The 15,755-nt window shown below is 53.8% G+C and overlaps 2 protein-coding genes across 3 annotated transcripts in view; one reads left to right on the forward strand and one right to left on the reverse strand.

Moving 5' to 3' along the window:
• Positions 1 to 2,203: 2,203 nt before the first annotated feature.
• On the reverse strand, positions 2,204 to 4,586 carry LOC121057620. Its single transcript, XM_040532066.1, has 3 exons — positions 4,526 to 4,586; positions 3,866 to 4,023; positions 2,204 to 2,785 (listed from the first exon to the last, which is right to left on the reverse strand). The coding sequence occupies exons 1-3, from the start codon at positions 4,584 to 4,586 to the stop codon at positions 2,315 to 2,317; spliced, it is 690 nt and encodes a 229-aa protein (XP_040388000.1). The 3' UTR covers positions 2,204 to 2,314.
• Positions 4,587 to 6,463: 1,877 nt separating this feature from the next.
• The window catches only part of LMX1B (LIM homeobox transcription factor 1 beta), a 120,312-nt gene continuing 111,020 nt past the window's right edge, over positions 6,464 to 15,755 (forward strand). The window contains exons 1-2 of one of the 2 annotated variants that reach the window (XM_040531772.1): positions 6,464 to 7,026; positions 7,412 to 7,598. In XM_040531772.1, coding sequence (XP_040387706.1) covers positions 6,888 to 7,026; positions 7,412 to 7,598 — 326 coding nt within the window. In that variant the 5' untranslated portion in view covers positions 6,464 to 6,887. The remainder of the gene's footprint in view (positions 7,027 to 7,411; positions 7,599 to 15,755) is intronic. The other variant, XM_040531774.1, reaches the window with a different exon arrangement.

The following is a 15,755-nucleotide window of genomic DNA, read 5'->3' on the forward strand; positions in this document are numbered from 1 at the left end:
GCACGGCCTCCGCCGCGCAGACACAACTCGCTCCCACGGGGTCGGTGGAGCTATGGGCCACGCCAGCACCCCCGGCACTTCGTGGCCGGCGGCTGCGGAACCCCTGGGACTCCGCGGAGGGCCCCGAGGGGGAGTGCGGGAGCTTCGGGCCCGACTTGGCAGCCCGAGTGGGGAGCGACCGCCACCCCCTCCCGCTGCCGACCGGCGGGGCCGGTGCGGCGACCCCGCAGATGAAAGGCTGCGCTCGCAGGCGCGCCTCGCGCCGGCAGGCCCCCCCACCCCCCCGCGGGTGCACATGTCAGAGTTCACAGACCTGGCTGCTGCCTTTACAACACTGAGCTGTAAAAGAGCGGATATTAAACCCCTATAATGGATCCAACTCCAAGGAGAGGTTAAATTTCCCAGTGAAATGAAGGTATTTGCCCTGAACTGGGGAAAGAACCCCCGCCCTCCCTCGGGCTGGGAAACCCGTGGAGCCATCAGAACCTGGCGGTAAACTCTGCCCCCAGCCCTGCACCTGGCACCGGGCCGCCGCCGGGGACACATGTGCGCGCCACGCCGCAGCCAGCCGGGGGCTCGTCCTGGCCCGGCCGCCCCGTCGGGCCCGGCCGCTCCCGCTCTTCCCCGAGCTCGCGAGCGCGGCGCCCGGCGCGCAGGGAGCCCAGGAGGGCGAGCGCAGGTCGATGGAGCGGGCGAGGATCGACCGGGGCCGAGGACCGGTTCAGTCTAATCCGAGTCGGAACGGGAGCCGGGAGACCTCGCTGGGACCCGAGCCCGGTGTCCGCCGCCGCTGCCCCGGGGGCTGAGCCGCCTGCCCGGCGGGTCCGCTGGCCCGCGCGCCACGGCCCCTCCGCAGCGCGGCTGCTGCGGGCCGGGCAGCGCCCGGGTGCGGCGGTGCCTGCCCGCACGGGGAGCAGCTCCTTGGCCGGGGCGAGGGATGCGGCTGCGCTGGTAACGCGGGCCGCAGCCGGCCGCGGGAGCGGGGTGCCTGAAGGGCTTCGAGGGCTGGAGCCGAGGCGAGTGCGGAGGCGCCCGGGACGGCGCAGAAGGGCGCGGCCCGTCCCGGAGCTCCCGGCGCCGGGCGAGCCGCTGGCCCGCGGCGAGAGGGAGGACAGCGCGGAGCCGCGCCTGTCGCCGGGCCGGATCCGGGCGCGCGGGGCCTGACTCGGCGCCTCCCGCGGGGCCGTGTCTGCGACGGAGCGAGGGACCGGGCAGCGGAGCGGCACCGCTCCGGGCCGGTACAGCCCTGACGGGCCCTGGCGCCGAGGCCCGTCCGCGGCGCCCTCGCCCCTCGGGGCGGGCGGAGGGTCCGAGACCGCCGCGCCACCAGGCAGCACGGCGAGGCGCTCCGCCGGCGGAGAGGGGACGCGGAGTCCAACTCTGTCTGCCGCACTGCCCTCAAAAATCCACTTAAAAAAGATGAAGGCACATGCAAATGTGTGGCGCCTCCTTGCTTGTGCCTTTAATCATGGTAAATTGACTATAGTTCCTCCAGGCCCCCCGAAAATGTACACAGCGCGCACCGCACCACAGCAGAGCTGGAACTCCCAGCGCGCCGCGCACATTCACACACGCACCCGCTGCCTTCCCCGGGGCTTTCTGGCGCTGCTCTGAGCAGCTCAGACAGTCCATGTGATCCAGCTTTCTCAGCAATTTTCCTACCCAAAAGCTGCCGTGAAGGGAACAGCGCACAGAGATAGCATCAGGCTGCCTATATCAAAGAGACCCTGCTTAATTAAAATACCGGCTCGGTACTCGCCGCCTTCCACAGAGCACAGCCTTCGACCGCGGTCTGCCGGCCCGCTCCCGCCGAGACGGCGCGGGGGTTCCCGGGGCTCCCTGGGAGGGGTCGGGTCCTTTGAAAGGCTGCGCCGGCACCGATCACCGCAGGCCCGGGGCGCGGGCCCGCGCCAGCTCCAGGCCACCCACCCACCAACCCGCCGGCTGCACCCCGGGCTGCCTGGGCACCGGCCCTGCTCCCTGGCACTGCTCCGGCCTCGTCGCTGACCGGTCACCTGCTCCACGAGGCTGCCGGGCGAGAAGGGTCCCTGCCCGGGGCCAAGGCGAAGCCCCCGCCCGCTGCGGGCCGAGCCCTAGCGGTGTTGGCGGGCCGTCCCCGCCAGCCGCCCGCGGGGGACGGGCCGGTCCCCGGGGAGGGGCGGCTGCGAGGCGCGGGGAGGCACCGCGTGGTTCACGGCGATCGTTTGTTTGTGCTACCGAGCAACAGCACGGTAATTTATTGTTATTGTTATTAGTAACTACACTTTGCAGCTCGCTTACATTTATCCTTCCGAGGGAGGGAGAGCGGGCTACATCAGTCATCGCCGAGCGCACCCGACGTGCACTCTTCCCGGGCTGCGGAGCCGCTCCGCCGCGGCTCCCGGTCCGGCGACGCTGCAAGTGTCCCCTCGCGACGGCCCAGACCCTTCGGCGGCCTGCGGAGCCGGCCCGGGGGCTGAGGCCGTCGGGGGAGAAGCACCGAACGGCGGGTGGCGCCCCGGGCGCTCCGTCGGGCTGAGCCGCGGGCTGCAGAGCCCTTCTGGGGAGCGGCCGCCGCTCGGGGAAGGGCTCCGCGGGTCTCCTGCACCGGGCGCCCCCGCCGCGCCCGCCCCGAGCTGTGCCTGCCCGCCGTGTGGCCGGGCCGGTGCGCCACGAGCAGGGCCGGGCTCCCACAGCACCGCCCGCCCCCGCCGTGGGACGGTCTCCGGGCAGCGACGGTTCGGTGTCGGCCGCTTGCGAGCGGCGAAGGCCGTGGTTCCGCGGGGCAGCGACTCGCGGAGTCCAGCTGTGGATAGAGAAACAGGACAAAGTGAGACGGAGCCGACGGCACCTAGTGCAGCCCCGCGGCACCCCGCTCCCCCCACGTCCCGCGTCCGCATCGCTGCAGACGGGGCCGCTGGCCGCGGCGCCCGGGCCCAGGCGCCCGGCCAGACGAGAGGCTGCTCCGCGCCGGCCGGGGGCGAGCAGGGCGGCCGCCGCCTCCCCGCGGGGCCGCCCCCGGGCCCTGCGCTCCGGCCCCGGGCCCAGAGCCGCGGCGCCGGCCCCGGGCTTCCCGGGCTCGCCTCGCCCCGGCTGACCCCGGCCCGCTCTCGGCCCGGCCCCGCACCGCCCGCGGCTCGCCCCGGCCGTGCCGCCGCGTGCCGGCAGGGGGCAGGCTGCGCCCGAGGCCGCCCCGAGCAGCAGAGCCGGGCCGGGCCGGGCCGGGCCGAGCCGAGCCGGACCGCGGTCGCAGCGCGGTCGCCGCCTCCAGCGGACCGGGGAGCCCGCCCGCAGCCGGAGATCAGGCTTTTCGCCCGAGGGGCTGCGCGCCCCGCGCGGCCAGGCGGCACGCTCCGCATCGGCTCGGCAAAGTCCGCACCCTGCGGAGCTCCCCCCGCACCCCCGCGGGTTGCGGACACCGCTCCAGGGGCGGCGAACGCTGCGCGGCTCGCGCCCCGACGGACCGCACGCACGCACCTCGGGGAACGTCGCGCTGGGCCCGGCGGGGCGGCCCGCACGCACCCCGCCGGGAGTGCAGAAAAAAGCACGGGCACAGACGGGGCTGCACACGCATGCACGCAGCCAGGATGCGCAGACACCCACACACCCGACCAGGGGCTACACGCTCACGCAGAGAAAACGGAGAGGTCCTCTCCTTCCTCTCCTTCCTCTCCTTCCTCTCCTTCCTCTCCTTCCTCTCCTTCCTCTCCTTCCTCTCCTTCGTTCAGACCGGGGCCCTCCGCCGTCCCGGGCACGCACACGCAGCGCGAAGCACAGCGGGTCTGTCACGCACACATCTGCACACCCGCCGGGAGAGGGTCTCGCCGCGCACCCACGGCCGAGCCCCCCCGGGCTCCCCGGCGCTCGGGCACACGCGTGCACGCGCCTGAGCAGGGCCGACGACGAGGGAAGAGGACGGGAGCGCCGCTCCCACGCGGGCGGTCACCGCTTCATCCTCGGCCGCGGGAGCTGCGCGAATCCACGCGCACAACTGCAGCAGCCACGAAGGTTCCTTAGGTGGATTCAAACCAGCGTTATTTACTCCTATACCCTATTCTTCCCTGCCTTGTTTAGGAAATACGGAAGGGTGACTGGTTGCTCAACTCTCAAAATTAAAACAAAACACCTCAAAACAAAAAGATCTGTCTTGCAAATAAATACGGAATTAGAACCAAGCCACGGGGAGGAGGGGTTGTGTCAGGCTTGGTTATGTTTTATTTCTGTGATGGTTTTGCGCGTGGGTGTTTTAATTGTATTTTGTTTTTCGTTAAAAGCACTTTATAAACCGAATATAACACCTCATCGAATTGTTCTCGGGGTAACAGGCAGGGATAACAATTATCCGGTGCAGTGTTCGTACACACACATGGCAAGAAGTAACAAATCTTTGGTGTGATATTTGTGAGTAAAAGCCCACGAACAAAGATTGAATTATTGCTGTGGGTGCGAGTTTGGGAGGGTTCCCGTTCCTCTCTCAACGGTCCCGCCGCAGAGGATTGGTTTTTTTTTTTTTTTTTTTCCTTTTTTAATTTGAAGTTACAAAAACTATTGCGGAAAGGACAGAGGGACTCCCATTTTCCTCGCAATTGTCGAACACAGTTTAACATAGCCGTTGTGCGATGGAGAAAACTGAATCCTTACACGACAATAGGAAGGGAACATAAAAAATTAATGTAAACGAGAAGCTTTTTTTTCTCCACTGATTGAACTCTAAAATCTAAGCAGCTTTTATCTTGATCTCAGAATTAAATAATCATATATTATTTTTTCAGTATTAGCTACAAAGGTTTTCAGATTTGTATTGTCCCGAACAAAAATTAAGTAAGCTCTACTACTTAAAACCCTTTCCAAAATATTTGACTAAAACATAATTATGAATTTCATTCAGAGATGTTTCTGTACGAAGAGAAAGAAGGCTTTACCTTAAGACCCAGAAAAAAAAGCATTAAGTAATTCAAGTTAACACTTGTCCTGCTTATTAAATATCAATATTTTGGGAGCATTACAAAATAAACTCTCTTCCTTCAGCAGGGTCACAGCATATCACGGGTCACATTAAGAAACCCGGTACTGAATCCTTTCCAGACTTTTATTTCCTTAGATTTAAATTTTTAATGGTATCAGCAAAAAAACAAAAACGAAAGGAAAGCCCCAAACACGGTATTTCAGGAATTCTCTCTCTAGCATATGGAGAGCGGTGGGTATCGCTTTTCTTATATGTTTCTTTCTGAACAAAAAAGAATAGAAGAGCGCGGTAAATTAAAATATGCTTTTTTTTTTTTCGCACATACATATTGTGTGCAAACATGTAATTATATATATAAACACAGAGCATCGACGCGTTCAAATACTTTTGCATTTAAGAGAACGAAACAGTACAGCACATCCAAAGCTCTCTGCAACCAGTCGCGTTAAACGGTATTTAGACAGTACGTGCGGACACAGCGCTCCCGAGCGCGCTGAGCGCCCCCGGGCACCGCCGCGGGACGGTCCCGCCGCCCTCGGCCCGGGCGCCGGCCCTGCGGAAAGGAGCGGAGTCACCGGACGCTCCCTCGGGCCGGGCCGGGCCGGGCCCTCCGCGCCCGCACGCCGAGCCCCGCGGGGCGCCGCCCGGTAGCCCTGCGGCGGCCGCCCGGCCCCGCTCCGCGCCGCTCCGCGCCGGCCGCCGGGCCCCTCCGTGGGCAGCCGGGGCCAGGGCCCCAGCCCCGCGCCGTAGCGGAGCCGGCCGGCAGCGACGGGCGTTAACGGCGCGGCCCCGCTCCCTGCCCCGTCCCCGCCAGGTGCCGGCGGGGACAAAGGCGCGGCCCCGCCGCCCGGCGGCTCTCGCCCGGGGGCTGCCCGCGGCCGTCCGGGCCCCGCCGCCACCTGCCCGCGGCCCTGGCCGGCGGGCCGCCCGCGCGGCGGGGCCGGCGGCGCAGCTACGTACCCCGGGGCAGGAGCCAGGAGCTGCCGTCGGGCCGAGCTGCCGGCTGTCGGCCGCCGCCCGGCCGGAGCGGAGCCCGGCGGGGACTCAGGGCGCCGCTCGGGGCCGCTCCTCGGCGGCCGCGCTCTCTTCTCCCGGCCGCTCGCCCGGCCCCGGCCCCGGCCCCGGCCCCGCCCCGGCCCCAGGCCCAGGCCGAGGCCCCCGGCCCGCGGGGGCGCGCCCCGGCCCCGCGCGCTGCCCGCGCGCCCCGCGGCCGCCCCGAGTCGCCCCGGGTGGTGCGCGGAGCCCGCCCCGCCCCGCGCCTCGAGCGCCGCCGCGCTTCGGGGGCTGCGGGGGCCCGCCGGGGCCAGGGCACTATTTGACGTCGAGGAGACGGATCACCGCGGCGCAGCGATACGGCGCGCACCAATGGAGTTCAAATGTCAGCAAGTTTGAGGAGGGGTGAGGCGCCGGGGGGTGTGTTCCTCCGCCGCGGCCCCTTCTCTAAACGGCGCGGCTCCTCGGGACGCCGCATGGCACATGGGCTGCGGAGCGCCGGGGAAGCCCCGCCGCCCCGCCCGGCCCCGCCGCGCCGCTCCGCCCGGCCCCGGCCCCGGCCCCCGGCCCCGGCCCCGGCCCCGCCCCGGCCCCGGCCCCGGCCCCGGCCCCGGGAGGGCCCTCCGCGGAGGGCGTGGGGCTCCGGCGCTCCCGGCGAGCAGGTGACAACGCGGGCTGCCCAGCGCCGTGTGCGGAGCATGTGCGCGCCTGTGTAGCACGGGCTGCCCCCATGGGCAGCGGCGCCGGCTCCTTCCTCTGCCCCCCGTCTCTGGAAGTTCAGGCAGGAAACGCTCCTCATGTCTCCCAGATAAAAATAAAAGCGACTCCCTCCTCCCAGCAACAGAGTGTCCCAGAGCTCGGCCAGACGCGGGGCTGAGCCGGCCCCGCCGCCCGGCAGCCCTTCTCCCCCGGCCGCCCCGGAGCGCCGGGCAGCGCCGCCGCCTGCCCCATGGATATTGCAACAGGTCCCGAGTCCTTGGAAAGGTGCTTTACGCGGGGCCAGTCGGACTGCTCAAAGATGCTGGACGGTATTAAAATGGAAGATCACCCTCTGCGCTCGGGTCCGGCCACGTTAGGAGTGTTACTGGGTGAGTTGCTGCTCGTTTCTCGGCTATGCCAAAAAGCAAACCCTGCTGCTCCCCTGGCTCCGCTCGGTGCCCGGGGCTGCGCTCTGACGGAGCCCGAGCCCGGCTGGCTGCGGGCTGAGCAGCCTCGCCCCGGGCTGCAGGCGGGCGCGGAACTTTCTAACTGACACTTGCGGGGCGCAGACCTGGAGGCGGCCACGCTCGCCCCTGCCGAAGTCCGAGGCCGGCCGAGCTGCGCTGCTCGCGGCTGCCCGACTCCGGGCGCCGCGGCGGGGCCGGGACCGGGGCCGGGACCGGGGCCGGGGCCGGGGCTGGGCGGGAGAGCGGCGCGGGGCCGGGGAGGCGCGGGCCCGTCCCGCCGCTTCACGCCGCTCTTTGCCGTTCCCAGGGTCGGACTGCCAGCACCAGGCCGTGTGCGAAGGCTGCCAGAGGCCCATCTCGGATCGGTTTCTGATGAGGGTGAACGAGTCCTCCTGGCACGAAGAGTGTTTGCAGTGCGCGGTGTGTCAGCAAGCCCTCACCACCAGCTGCTACTTCCGGGACCGAAAGCTCTACTGCAAACAGGACTACCAACAGTAAGAGCACTCCGTGCGTCCCGCCGGCCTGGCCCGGCTCAGCCCGGCCCGGCACGGCTCGGCAGGGCCGGCTCGGCCCCGCGGTGCCCGCCGGCGGCGAGCGAAGCCCTGGCAGCGTGGCCCGGCCCGCCTCGGAGGCACGCTGCGAGACTCGGAGCGTGTTTCTGAGCGGGCCGCCTTTGGCAGCTTCCCACCGCGATCGTGCGAACGCCCAGAGCCCCTCAGGGACGGGGGGCTGCGCCCGTGCGGCGGACCCGGGGCTGCTGTGGGTGGCGGCCCCGGCTAGCGGGGACGCCGGCGCCGAGGCGGAGCGGCCGCCTGGAAATTAACGTTGCAGCGAACGGCGCTGAACGAGCGTTGAGACAAAATGTCCTTCCGAAGGGGGAGCTGCCCGCCGCGGGCTCCACAGCGCTTGGACCCGTTGCGGTCCGGGGTCCTGCGGTGCCGTCGGAGGGGGGCGGCGGCGGCTCGGCGCGGCCCGCCGCAGCTGTCGCCACCTGGGCTGCGGAGGCACCGCAGGGCCCGTCCGCCCTGGGTCGAGCCCCGTCCCGCCGGCGCCCCGGAGCTGCGCGGGGACAGCCCCGGCGGCCGGCCCGCGGTTAGTGCCGGCAGCGCCCGGCGCCGCGCAGGGAACCTGGCGGCGCGGCGCCCCGAGCGGGCGGTGAGCGCCGGGGCCTCCGCGCGGGGCTCGGCGGGGCCGTCGGGCGCACCCGTCGGGGCGAGACCGGGCGCGGGGCGCCCGTCGCCGGCTGCCGAGCCGCTGTGGGGGCGCGGAGGGCGCGCGGGCGGCCGTGCCCGCGGGCCCTGGCCGCAGGGTCTGGCGCCGGCCGAGCCTCCACGGCAGAGCGAGCGCGGCGCTGACTCTTTCCTCCCGCGGCCGGGCGCTCCCCGCGCTTTATTTTATTTACACTTTATCCCCAAAATGTCAGGCTTTGTCGGGAAAGCGGCCCCCCGCCGCGCCGTGTCCTTGTGCGGAGACAGAGCTCCGGCCCTGCGTGGCGTTTGTCCTCCCCTGCAGAAGCCCACTTCATGCTTGTCACCGAAATTGAGGATCCTTTTTGTGTCGGGAGGGGGGCGAACATGGGCACTTCAATCACTAGGACATAATATGGCTCTGCTAGAAGTCTGGCAACAAACAAAGAACAACAACTATTGGTTTGCATCAACTTTTGTCAGGCATTCAGCAGGCTTCCAGAAAGGCCTGAAGTGGCTTAGTGGCAACAATGTGCATTTCATAGCTACAGCATGAAAATCCATCTCCATGGAAACTGGTAGTAAATGCTAACATGACATGCTGAGTATAAATATTGTTAAGGTTATAACTCTTGTATAAATGGCCTAGATAAATGTCCCCCTGTTTAGGAATTACAACAAAACGTGTTATTTCATACTGCAGCCCTTACCAGCATGCTATTAAAGAATCTTCCACAGGCCTGGGTACTTCGCATGAAAGTAGACCAGAGTTTGCCTCAGCTAGTTTGCCGCAGTCCTGCCCTTGTAGGGACTGAAATTTTAACAATATTTGTATTTTCTCGTGCTCATATTTGGGAAGAATCTTCGCATGCTTTGTCTTTTACTTCTACACAAAATAAAATACAGCTTACTAGCTAGTGTGGTAGCTCGATGAAAGTTTTGCCAGTGTAGGTAGTATTACCTTTGATATTTTTGTTAATTAAGAAAGAATTTAAAATAGTGTTTAGGCTACCTAAAAAAGCATTGTTTGGCAATGTAAATATTTATGTTTATTATAAATAAATGTACCACTTTGGTCCTATCTTTAGTTTCTGTAAAATAAAGGAGAATATTTTGTGAGTTAAAAAGCAAGATAATAGAGTACTGCTTTGTATTGCTTTGAAAAAAAAAAAAAGTTACTGACTGAAAATAGAAATGTAACTGGTTCAGAAATTTCCATATTATCAAAAGTGTCCCATTGTATAGGGGGGAAATGGGGTAACCAGGCTGACGAGCAATAAAAAGATATCAACATGTTAGCCTTTGTTGAATCCCAGCACCTAGTGTGACATTACATGATAGCCTGCTGTGTGTGCCCCTAAGGACTGACAGCAGAAGTAGCTCATGGAAAGGGGAGGGGAGACATGGTAAATCAAAATTTGTTTTCTCTGAAATTTTATTAGCCCAAAAGAGCAAATGTGAAACTATGCTGAAACTGTTTGCGTGCTTTCGCTGTCTGTAATATTTTAGGCTTAGAGAAGCATTCTTTTATGATAGCTAAAGTATAGAAATAGCTATAAAGACATGAAAACTATTTTCACGGGCTGTACGATGCAGATGATCAGTTTTATCGGTAAGAGTGTGGAGGGAGGAGTGAAGCCATGACCAAGTTGTGCAAGTCATCTCCAGCATGCTAGTACAACCGTCATCCAAGACTGTAACGTACCGTGATGTTTAACACCTATGTGCTAAGCAAATGTGCTTTGGAGTGCAGAGGTGAAACAGTACCAGTACAGAAGAAGACAATATCAGTAAAATCAGGTGCTTTCTGTTATCCTGAATCCTATTTACAGATCTCTGGAAAATAAAATAAGAGGGAGAATAAAGATTACTTAAATATCTTAGTTACTGAAATTAGCTTTAAATAGATTTTTCTGTATGTAGTAATGTAATTTAAAGGTCAGATTTCTCCAGAACTCCCAGGACTATAATCAAGTGCTGTGTGTATATCTTTGGAAAACTGATGTCTCGTCTTTCTAATGAAAGCAAGCTTCTGATGGGTCAGATATCAGACCTTAAACCTTTCACTGGGTCAGGAATGATCACTGCCCATCCTTGGATGAGGGCATTTCACATTAGGGGGGGAGGGTAAAAACATTTTTTTTTTTCCTAATAAAAATGTTGGCTATTTGAAGCTACCCCTATGCTTGGAATGTTAGAATAAATGCTGGGGGAGGTGGATTAGTGGCCCAAGCATGGTTTGAAGTAGTCAGAGGTGCCTGATAAATGTAATTTATTACAAAAATATCATTGGTGTATCAGTGGGACCAGCCTCTACGCTATGCATGAATTTTACACTCTTCTTACAGAATGCAGTTCAACTTTCTTTTTTTTTTCATGAGTACATACTGATCTTTTGATTTTACGTGAAGTATTTATTTTGCTGAGATGTAATATTTTGAGGGTCACAGTACATTTGATTGCAAGGCTTTTAAGGAAAAATACAGAGCAGTACAATGGCACCAGGAAGGCTGACTTTTGCAAGCCTGAGTCAAACAGAATCTCTTTGATTTTAATGAGAGCTTTGCCAAATTGCAGTATTGTTGCACATTTGGAACCTTACACTTGAGCTTTTTTTTCTAAAAAGAAGTTTTCTTTCTGACAAACTGAAACCTTTAGAGTGAATGTTTCTCAAAAATAGGTGTTTGGCAGTAGTTATTTTCAGGTTATTTGCTTAAATGAATTTATTTATTGTATCACTCATAACAGTGCTTCTTGCTACAAAGCATTAGTAATTAGAAATATTACATATCTTTTTCATTTTCTTTTTTTTTTTTTTGTGTATGTGTGTGATTATGCTTTTCTGCTTTGTTTTTGTCTCACTACTGAGTGTTACACAATGATTTGCTCTAGTTATTGCTGATATTTAAAAATATAAATGCTATGAATGGTAACTATTTCAGGTTACTTTTTTGCGTATGTAAGTAATAAATATAATTTCTAGAAAGTTCCGTATTCTTTTTCTAGCATTGAAAATAAAGGCTGTGAAGGGGGTCATTTATTCAAGGAACAGGGTAACAATCACAGTTCATATTTCATAATTTTTTATCTATGCATTTTAAGTTTTGCCTAGGATAAGAAAGAGAAATATTTAGATTTTTGTTAGATTCTTCAAGATGTGTCAGGCATTGTTTTAGCATCATTGTTGGATGCTATTAATAAAAGTACTTGCCATGTATTTCTGGTACATATTGATACTGTTCTTCATCTTTAGATCCTTTCTTGGCTGTGACTGTACTTACTTTTTATGTAAAATCAGCATGGAGCAGCATGTACCTAACAGAAATGAAACAAAATGCTGTGGAACTTCTTTGCTGTGTGTAAATGTTAACCTCTCTAGATTCTGGAAATTCCATCACAAGTGTAATAGTGAAACTTATGTTTCCCGGTTCTATTGCATTTTATATTCAAAATATAAAAGCTTCCTATTAGTAAATGTCTCTAATTTTCATGAATGTTATTTTTCTTCCAGAGAGAGAGAGTGAGCATTTCTATCATGAGAGCAGGCTGTGGAATGTAGGCAGAATTCGTGGTACAAGAGGTGACTCGAGCTCTCAGATTCTGCTACACGCAGAATGGGTAATACTGTTTACTAACAGGAAGATTTTATTTGTTTTCCGTTTTACATTTTTTTAAACTGGGGAACACCAGACTTATTGTTATGTTCATCAGTACAATTGTTCATCATCTGAATTTGGTAAAATTTTGCAGAGCAGTGGTGTCCCACTCCACTCCATTTGCCTCTTGTATTAGACTGTCTCTAGTCCTCGTGAATGTGTCATTAGGAAATAGCATAAAACTGATTGAAACTTAGAGATGAGGAGTAGCATAAGCACATACCCAGGACATACAGTAATGATTAAAGTTATGTCATCCACTAAAAATGCTTTTAAAAGTGTCTGAAATACTCTGGCATTTTTTTTTCTGAAAAACCAAACGTTCCTGCATTATCAGACATATCAGCCCAATTAAAATGTCTTTGTAAGATCCGGCTTTACGAGCACCTCAAAACAATTCCAAAAGCAGGAGTGTTACAGAAATGTAACTTATTTCTGCAGATGACATCAGCAGAATAGCCAGAGATTGGGCAGAACCCCCTCAGGTCCCCCCTGCGTCAGCAGGAATTCATCTCCTTGCAGCACGTAGAAGAGGTTGCAGAGGAGATAACTGCACAAGTTTTGAAATGGCACTGGATCAACAGAGCCAGCGAAGAGAACGGAGTTTGGTTAGAAGTTAGACTGAATAAATAGTAGCAGAGATATAGAGTGGAACATGTTTTAAGAATTTGGGGAGATATTTTGGTTTCCTTCAACAATCATGGTAAACTTACTGGACAAAATAATTACAACAGTTATATATAAATTGTACTTATCCATGGTAGAAAATGATAGGGAAGAACTTTTTGCAATGTAGGCAATATGCAACTAGATTAATAAGAGGATAATTTTTAATATCAAACTTCCATCGTTAAAAGAAATAATAAACATGATACACAGTGTGAAAATTTCTTCACCAAAATATATAATAAACAGGAGTATTTTGTATTCTGCTAAGAAATCACATCTATTATTTTTTGGCCTAACATTTTAAGCTAGTTCAAAGGCATACATTGCACCTTTTCAACTATTAGTAATATATCATGATGAAATGTCTGGATTATAATGTATTTTCTTAGATCAATTACGTTATTAGTGTATTTCAATTGTAAATGTATATCTTCCGTGCCTCTGTTGTGGAGCAGCCTATAAAGCATGATATATCTTAAAGTGCTTACTGCTCTTGTGATCTTTAAAAGTTGGGGCATATTTAATAACAGTTAGAATCTGCTTAAATTAGTCAGATAGTTGGGAAGAAATTTTCAGAAGAAAAAAAGGCGTATTTTTTCATAATGTATCTGTTAGTTTTATTTTTCATTCCAGACAAAATCCACAAAACTCAAATTTATACTAAATCTGCTTTTCTTCACTACTGTTCTTGAAACAAGAATTGATTTGATTTTGTTTAATATCTCATTCTACTGGAATGAAGAATGCAGCAGATAAAGTAAATTATTAGACATGAGCTTGAGTTCCCTACATACTCACAGTGCAAGTCAGTGGGAGATTAGAGTGCACAAGAAAAGAGGATGGGGCCTTCAGTGGATATAATGAAATACATACTTAAAAACAAACACGCTTGCGGTCCTGCATTGTGAAATGAGTGTGTACACGCAGTTAGGCGCAGAGACACACACACACACGCCTCCCACCCCAGTACCCATACACAAAGAAGCCCATAGACTTCTGCTGACATGCTCAGTGGGGTAATTTTGGGGGGAAGACAGGATTAGTAACATGCTTATGCTCAGTGGGGTAATTTGAGGGGGAAGAGAGGATTAGTAAAATACTTCATTTTTCTTATCATTGTTAGACTGAAGAGCCGACAAGTACATTTTATGTTTGTTTGGTTTGCACAATACTTCTTGGGCTGTTTGGTTCTTGTGTCAGTTTTGGAAGAATGTGGTGTGTAAATGTAATAGTAATATTTCAAGATTTCACAAGTTGCGTAATGTTCAGATTCACAAAAAGACTGTGAATTTTAAACCCCAGCAAAATGGAAAAAGGACGTTACAGTATCTTTTAAAAAGGGTGTATCAGGTCAAAAGACATACTTGCAGGAAAACAAACAAACAAACAAACAAAAAACAACAGGGATAAATGCTTATTTTTTCCTGCATTATTTTTTTCTTGTATGATAAGTCACGTTATTGCTCAAGTAAGGTAAGAAAGCAAGCAAGCAAGTAAATAAAACTGTGAAGTGAATTGTACAGCAATCTCCAGTAAAGGTAAACAAGCCATGTATTACTCTTGGATGGTTTAGTGTGGTGGAAAGATTTTTTTGGCATGATTTGGGGATGATTGCATTACTCAGGAGGCAAAGATTGACTCATAATGAAATGACAGTGTCTTGTTCATTACAAAATATCAAAACTCCACATTTGTTCTGAAACAAAGAATAAGGTTAGATGTATGTAACAGTGCAATGTGAACCTTGACAGCTGAGCCACTGGCAGCCAAATTCTGAAATTAGAGGACTTACCGTGGATTTAGATGAGTGCAATTAAGAACACAAATTTCCTTTCTTTAACCGAATTGGATAAATATATCAAGCAAGCAGGGAAAGATTATTCAATATACACCTTGCAGACCTACGTAATTGTGGTGTGCTGTATCTAACGCTGTTACTTAAAACTGATTTTAGCTTGATAAAAAATGTTAGATTTTTTTTTTTTTTTTAGAAAACAGAAGTGTTTTCTGAATTAAGACACTGTGAAAATGTAACGGAGATAAGATTATTTTGCAGATAACTTTAACAGCACTGGTAATGTTTAGGGATAGAGACACTACTTCCACTAGTAACTAAGTAAAAAAAAATCATGTGAACAAATTCATATCTAATGTAAAATAAATACTGAAAGTAAAGTTAGACTTCTGAATTCAAGAATATAGAGCATGAAAGAAAAAAAATGAAGAAAAAAACTTTTCAGGTAGAACAAGCTGACCTTTGGTTTTAAATATAATGTTCTTTGGTGTTTATAACATGCATGCTAAAATAGATCCAAATATCTGAGTCTTACTTGCCATGTTCAGCAAAATTATTCACCATTTCCAGATGCTTCTTTAAATTCAAGATAAAATTGAGGCAGATCTTTGACTTTTTTTTTTTTTTTTAATTACTACGCTTGCATTTTCTTTGAGTTCCTGAACTTGCTTGCTTTGGCTAGACTGTTACTCCTCAAATGAAATTTTATCTTGCTTTTGTTTTACCTTTTGGTATGCCTGCCTGCAATTGCTTTGAACATATGTTGACAAACTTGTCCAATCGCTCTGACTAAAGCAGTCACAGAGATCAGATCCAGCCACTGGCATCAGCGGGTTTTATAAAAAGTAAGGCAAATTATTGTGCTAGAGTGATGTGAGGAGCAGACAGGGATTTCTGTTCCCTGGAAGTGAGCAGTCAGTTGTCAAAACTGCAAAATAGGCTCTGATTCTTACCAAACAAATTACCAATAACAAATATTGTCTCCTTTTATACAACCGACACATACATAGAATATATGTGTTGCCATTGCCCTTTATTGGGTATTGAATGCACCTTATAAGTAGAAAGCACCATGTGTGGCAAATTATGCAATTTTAATGGAGATTATATGGGAGCTAACCCCTTAAAGTATCTTATATGCAACATTAAGTATACACTGTCTTTAAAAGATAAAGTGTTCAGATCAGTATTACCAGAGGAACTCAGGATCTGTTACAACTTTTCAAGACTGAGATGGAAATCTACCAGCCCAGCTAAAACCTACCTGCATGTTTCTTATCACGATGCTCAGACTGAACAGAGAGAATTTTACTCTCCTTTCAAAAACTATTTGCCGTGGGCAAC

This window comes from Cygnus olor, chromosome 19 (genome assembly GCF_009769625.2).
Source record: "Cygnus olor isolate bCygOlo1 chromosome 19, bCygOlo1.pri.v2, whole genome shotgun sequence".
NCBI classification, from domain to species: Eukaryota; Metazoa; Chordata; class Aves; order Anseriformes; family Anatidae; genus Cygnus; species Cygnus olor.

Bases quoted from the DNA above. Each gene is read 5' to 3' on its own strand.
- LOC121057620 (XM_040532066.1), bottom strand. From the start codon at position 4,586: ATGTTAAACTGTGTTCGACAATTGCGAGGAAAATGGGAGTCCCTCTGT. The intron at 4,024-4,525 runs GTTTTTGTAACT...AATAGGGTATAG, and splicing joins CCTCTGTCCTTTCCGCAATA to GAGTAAATAACGCTGGTTTG. The intron at 2,786-3,865 runs GCGCGTGCACGC...CTCTATCCACAG, and splicing joins TCGTCGTCGGCCCTGCTCAG to CTGGACTCCGCGAGTCGCTG.